This window comes from Alosa sapidissima, chromosome 2 (assembly GCF_018492685.1).
Source record: "Alosa sapidissima isolate fAloSap1 chromosome 2, fAloSap1.pri, whole genome shotgun sequence".
In the NCBI taxonomy this organism is placed as follows: Eukaryota; Metazoa; Chordata; class Actinopteri; order Clupeiformes; family Clupeidae; genus Alosa; species Alosa sapidissima.
In genome coordinates this window covers 42,953,073-42,960,572 of record NC_055958.1, presented here as the reverse complement: position 1 = coordinate 42,960,572, position 7,500 = coordinate 42,953,073, and the positions used below count along the sequence as shown (strand labels likewise).

General features: G+C 49.3%; 1 protein-coding gene across 1 annotated transcript in view; it reads right to left on the bottom strand.

The window, feature by feature from the left end:
- Window positions 1-7,500, bottom strand: part of esd (esterase D/formylglutathione hydrolase) — a 16,858-nt gene that overhangs the window by 2,909 nt on the left and 6,449 nt on the right. The window contains exons 5-8 of the mRNA XM_042084371.1: window positions 3,699-3,823; window positions 3,419-3,538; window positions 2,972-3,070; window positions 1-104 (exon numbers count right to left, since the gene is read on the bottom strand). The exon at window positions 1-104 is cut by the window's left edge and continues 64 nt beyond it. Of these exons, the coding sequence (XP_041940305.1) occupies window positions 1-104; window positions 2,972-3,070; window positions 3,419-3,538; window positions 3,699-3,823 (448 nt within the window). The remainder of the gene's footprint in view (window positions 105-2,971; window positions 3,071-3,418; window positions 3,539-3,698; window positions 3,824-7,500) is intronic.

Sequence of the window (7,500 nt, the reverse complement as noted above, 5' to 3'; positions counted from 1 at the left end):
AGCAGCTGGCTGGCAGACAGGAACTGGTCATCGCGCCCCTGGTCAATCAGGATGTCCAGCGGCGGGCCCGCGTAGGATGCAGCCAATACCGTTGCATCGTACGCCTGACGGACATGACAGAACACAATACCGTCACATCGTACGCCTGACGGACATGACACATGACAGAACACAATACCGTCACATCGTACGCCTGACGGACATGACACATGACAGAACACAATACCGTGGCATCGTATGCCTGACGGACATGACACATGACAAAACACAATAATGTCATACCGTACGCCTGACGAACATGCAGTCGCATATAACTAACACACATACACACAGATAAACACATACACACACACACTCACTAACACACACTCACAAGCCTACCTCCCAGTCGCATATACACACACACAGATAAACACACACACACACACACACACACAACCCTGCCTCCCAGTCACATATAACGAACACACACACACATTTAAACACACACACACACAACCCTGCCTCCCAGTCACATATAACGAACACACTAGGGCTGGAACAACGTGTCAACGTAATCGATGACGTTGACGCAAAATATGAGCGTCGATTCATCAAGCATAACGTGTGCTGCTAAATATTTTTAATTTTACACCTTCAGTGTTTTCCATACGCAGGGGCGGACCTGCCATTAGGCATGGTCAGGCAATTGCCTGGGGCCTCGGCCACCAGGGGGCCTCGTCATCCCCGTATCGTATTTCGTTTTTTTTTGTTTTTAAATAAACGATCACCGCATCCAAACAATATATTCTAATCCATAATAAAGATTGAAAAAAATATATATTTTGCCTCATGATTGCTCATAAACTCATCATAAAATCAAATGACTGCAAGTCCGCTTCCTGTCACCATAGCAGCAACTAGCTATCTGAACGAGGTCTTGGTGAGGTGTGGAGTTGAGCGATTGACAGCAGCAGAAAAGAAATTGCCTAAATTAACCAACTTATCCCACGGAAGAAAGTAATTTGGATAGTGATGCAACAACATCTGCAGAGCTGGGTGGTGTAGCTAATGCTAGCTGCAGCAGCAGTGGCAGAGATGCACCACCACCGGCAACTCAAACTTGCACTACATATTCTTCTACTGATGATGATGATGATGATGATGTTGATCTAAGTGAAACACTGTCGAAGTCCGCACTGGTGCTGCTGGTGCTGCTACGGACACCATTTCAGTTGCAGAAGCTTTGGTTGCAAACGAAACCAGTACGTGAGTAGCCCTAACACGATACACTACAGTTATCAGTGACGACCCTGCGTTATGGCCAGACACCGTAAGAGATGCAGAGCGAGTGGAAATCATTAAAAAAAGGCCCTGTGCGAATTAAGAACTTTGAATTCCCCAAAAATGCAGATAAACCACCCAGAAGATTCACGGTTGAACATTATTACATGACAATGAAAAATGGGATAAAAAATAAACAGAAAATGTTTTTCTCTTCTACACATACACAGCTTCACGCTCTCTCACCCACCCACACAGACAGACTCTCATACATAGCCTATATCATTGTAATATTTTGAAAGGTTTTTACTACTGTTTTTTGATTGTCATCTATGGCAATATCATGTATAAAAACTCATGTATGAGTATGCCTCAGCGTCCCATTATTACAGAAAAAAGTGTGTTTTAGTTTTAGGTGTGTTTAGTTTTTTTGTGGTGTGTGTGTGTGTAGGGGGGGGGGGGGGGGGGGTGCTCGAAGGTCGAAGGGGCCTCGGGATCCTTTGCCTTGGGCCTCAAAGTGTCCAGGTCCGCCCCTGTCCATACGTTGACTAATCTGTGGCTGGGCACCACGAAATCAAAACCGGCCACCACACATTGATGTTCTATGTTGTAGGCCTACTATTTAAATTAAAGATGAGATAAGATAATTTCATTGAGCTGCACTTTTTACTCACACAGCCTTTCCTCGCCCCGCCTGCTCTCTCTCGTAACGAGCCCGCTGCTCCTCCTCTGCATGTGCATTTAACAAAATATTCACCATTGTTGAAAGATTGTTGCCAAATAGAAGCACTGCATAGAACACAGTGGGCTAAATTGCTATTAAATCCGCTTAGTTTTGTGACCATGCTGCGCAAATTTGTTCAAAACTGCTGCATTTAAGTTAAAGTAAACTCTGCTTAGGTCTTATCACAACATAGCACATTGAGGAGACTAAACTATGTTAAGTTACAGTATGCAATCAAGCAGTATCTCAAAGCTAACGTTAGAATACTGTTTGGATGTCAAGTTTAGAATGCTTACTTGCAGCTGCTTGTATTCGTTACTCATGCAGGGCTCATTTTATTGACTCTGAATGTTTGCAAAATCTCGATGTAAATAGAAAAGTGTTTTCCAAGACTCAAAAGTGCTTGTCCAAAGGAGAAGTACGAACCGTTATTTGAACTAACTATGTTATGAATTGCATCCACACATCAGCAGCCTTTTAACTGTGTTATGTTAATTGCAAGGATTCCCACACGAACGTCTTAAAATGACAGGCACTCAATTAGACATACACTACTGAACTTTATTGAATGCTACCTCTGACTAAGAATGCATTACTTTGCACTTGCATAGTCTTTTATTTTGGAATCTTAAGAGAACATATATTGCAATGTTAAAGAATTCATGTTTTTTCATTCAGATATGTAAATAAACATGTATAAATTGCTATTAGTGAATTAATGGGGAGATAATCGAATCAAAATCGAATCAGACTGAAAAAATGAATCGTTAGATTAATCGATGCATCGAAAAAATAATCGTTTATCCCAGCCCTAGAACACACACACACACACACAACCATGCCTCCCAGTCGCATATAAGGAACACACACACATATAAACACACACAGATAAACACACACACACACACACACACACACAACCCTACCTCCCAGTCGCATATAACGAACATACACACAGATAAACACACACACACACAACTGTACCTCCCAGGTGGTCTTGTCGGGGCCCAGGTAGCCAGAGAAAGCCTTCTGCCCCCAGGCACACTGCATGGGGTTACAGATGGGGGCAAACGCTGACACCGCCTGGAGCAGACGGGGGGGGGGGGGGGGGGGGGGGGTTACTTTTCTGCAACGTTAACATCCAAAAACTGAAAATCACACAGAAAACAGCAAGACCCAAATATTATGAGAGAGAGGGAGAGAGGTTGCAGCCATAGACAGTTTATGTCCATGTTTGTACACACACACACACACACACACACACACACACAATAAACACACACACACACACACACACATACAATAAACACACACACACATACAATAAACACACACACACACACACAATAAACACACACAATAAACACACACACACACACACACACACACACACACACACACACACACGCGTGCGCGTGCTGTGGGGCGTGCCTTGTATGTGCCGGGGTTCTTGAAGGCGCAGATGAGAGCTCCGTGGCCGCCCATGGAGTGACCCGACAGGGACATGCGCTCTGCGTCCACGGGGAAGTTACTGGCCAACAGCCGAGGAAGCTGCACACAGAGAGAGACAGAGTTACACACACACACGCCCGCGCGCGCACACACACACACACACACGCACACACACACACACACCTCTTCAGTGACGTAGGAGTACATCACACACACACACACACACACAAGTAGAATTACATCACACACACACACACACCTCCTCAGTGATGTAGGAGTACATGCGGTAGTTGGTCTTCCATGGCTCCTGAGTTGCGTTGACATAGAAACCAGCTCCAGTTCCGAAATCCCAACTCTCATCTTCTCCCTCAATGTTACAGCCACCTGAAACACACACACACACACACACACACACACAGGTGAACACACCGCTTTTTAGTTTTTTGTGATATTGTTGACAGACATAGGCCCCGCACTGCACACATAGGCTACCGCACTACACTGCACACATAGGCTACCGCACTGCAGACATAGGCTACACTGCTCACATAGGCTACTGCACTGCACTGCAATGCACAGGCTACCGCACTGCTCACATAGGCTACCGCACTGCCCACATAGGCTACCGCACTGCTCACATAGGCTACCACACTGCAGACATAGGCTACCACACTGCACTGCAGACATAGGCTACCACACTGCACACCTAGGCTACCGCACTACACTGCACACATAGGCTACCGCACTACACTGCACACATAGGCTACACTGCTCACATAGGCTACTGCACTGCACTGCAATGCACAGGCTACCGCACTGCTCACATAGGCTACCGCACTGCACTGCAGACATAGGCTACCGCACTGCCCACATAGGCCACACTGCTCACATAGGCTACTGCACTGCACTGCAATGCACAGGCTACCGCACTGCTCACATAGGCTACCGCACTGCACTGCAGACATAGGCTACACTGCACACATAGGCTACCGCACTGCACTGCAGACATAGGCTACCGCACTGCCCATATAGGCTACCGCACTGCCCATATAGGCTACCGCACTGCACTGCAGACATAGGCTACCACACTGCACACCTAGGCTACCGCACTGCACTGCAGACATAGGCTACCACACTGTAGACATAGGCTACCACACTGTAGACATAGGCTACCACACTGTAGACATAGGCTACCGCACTGCACTGCAGACATAGGCTACCACACTGCACACATAGGCTACCGCACTGCACTGCACACATAGGCTACCACACTGCAGACATAGGCTACACTACACTGCAGACATAGGCTACCGCACTGCAGACATAGGCTACACTGCACTGCTCACATAGGCTACCGCACTGCCCACATAGGCTACCGCACTGCTCACATAGGCTACCGCGCTGCTCACATAGGCTACCGCACTGCACTGCACACATAGGCTACACTGCACACATAGGCTACCGCACTGCACTGCAGACATAGGCTACCGCACTGCCCATATAGGCTACCGCACTGCTCACATAGGCTACCACACTGCAGACATAGGCTACCGCACTGCACTGCAGACATAGGCTACCACACTGCACACCTAGGCTACCGCACTGCACTGCAGACATAGGCTACCACACTGTAGACATAGGCTACCGCACTGCACTGCAGACATAGGCTACCACACTGTAGACATAGGCTACCGCACTGCACTGCACACATAGGCTACCGCACTGCAGACATAGGCTACACTGCACTGCTCACATAGGCTACCGCACTGCACACATAGGCTGCCGCACTGCAGACATAGGCTACCGCACTGCAGACATAGGCTACCGCACTGCCCATATAGGCTACCGCACTGGTCACATAGGCTACCACACTGCAGACATAGGCTACCGCACTGCACTGCAGAAATAGGCTACCACACTGCACACCTAGGCTACCGCACTGCACTGCAGACATAGGCTACCACACTGTAGACATAGGCTACCGCACTGCACTGCAGACATAGGCTACCACACTGTAGACATAGGCTACCGCACTGCACTGCAGACATAGGCTACCACACTGCACACATAGGCTACCGCACTGCACACATAGGCTACCACACTGCAGACATAGGCTACACTACACTGCAGACATAGGCTACCGCACACTGCAGACATAGGCTACCGCACTGCAGACATAGGCTACCGCACTGCCCACATAGGCTACCGCACTGCACTGCACACATAGGCTACCACACTGCAGACATAGGCTACACTACACTGCAGACATAGGCTACCGCACTGCAGACATAGGCTACACTGCACTGCTCACAAAGGCTACCGCACTGCCCACATAGGCTACCGCACTGCTCACATAGGCTACCGCACTGCTCACATAGGCTACCGCACTGCACTGCACACATAGGCTACACTGCACACATAGGCTACCGCACTGCACTGCAGACATAGGCTACCGCACTGCCCATATAGGCTACCGCACTGCTCACATAGGCTACCACACTGCAGACATAGGCTACCGCACTGCACTGCAGACATAGGCTACCACACTGCACACCTAGGCTACCGCACTGCACTGCAGACATAGGCTACCACACTGTAGACATAGGCTACCGCACTGCACTGCAGACATAGGCTACCACACTGTAGACATAGGCTACCGCACTGCACTGCACACATAGGCTACCACACTGCAGACATAGGCTACACTACACTGCAGACATAGGCTACCGCACTGCAGACATAGGCTACACTGCACTGCTCACATAGGCTACCGCACTGCCCACATAGGCTACCGCACTGCTCACATAGGCTACCGCACTGCACACATAGGCTGCCGCACTGCAGACATAGGCTACCGCACTGCAGACATAGGCTACCGCACTGCCCATATAGGCTACCGCACTGCTCACATAGGCTACCACACTGCACACCTAGGCTACCGCACTGCACTGCAGACATAGGCTACCACACTGTAGACATAGGCTACCGCACTGCACTGCAGACATAGGCTACCACACTGTAGACATAGGCTACCGCACTGCACTGCAGACATAGGCTACCACACTGCACACATAGGCTACCGCACTGCACTGCACACATAGGCTACCACACTGCAGACATAGGCTACACTACACTGCAGACATAGGCTACCGCACTGCAGACATAGGCTACCGCACTGCTCACATAGGCTACACTGCACTGCTCACATAGGCTACCGCACTGCAGACATAGGCTACCGCACTGCCCACATAGGCTACCGCACTGCTCACATAGGCTACCGCACTGCACACATAGGCTACCACACTGCAGACATAGGCTACCACACTGCAGACATAGGCTACCGCACTGCACTGCAGACATAGGCTACCGCACTGCACTGCAGACATAGGCTACCACACTGCAGACATAGGCTACCGCACTGCACTGCACACATAGGCTACCACACTGCAGACATAGGCTACACTACACTGCAGACATAGGCTACCGCACTGCAGACATAGGCTACCGCACTGCTCACATAGGCTACACTGCACTGCTCACATAGGCTACCGCACTGCACTGCTCACATAGGCTACCGCACTGCACTGCAGACATAGGCTACCACACTGCAGACATAGGCTACCGCACTGCAGACATAGGCTACTGCACTGCATACCTAGGCTACCGCACTGCAGACATAGGCTACCGCATTGCACACATAGGCTACCACACTGCACTGCAGACATATGCTACCGCACTGCACTGCAGACATAGGCTACCACACTACACTGCACACATAGGCTACTACACTGCACACATAGGCTACCGCACTGCCACTAACGCTCATAAAACCTATAGGCCTATATTCATGGAATAAAAATAGACAGATAATTCTGATTAGTTTGGCTGTTTTGTATTGTTTAACTGCGGTGATGTAAGCACCAGCCAGCAGAGGGCACTGTAGCTACCATGCACCTGGACTTAATACTGTGTGCCCTAATTAACCTGGACAATACTGTGCTGCTGCCCTAATTAACCTGGACAATACTGTGCGCCCTAACCCTAATTAACCTGGACAATAC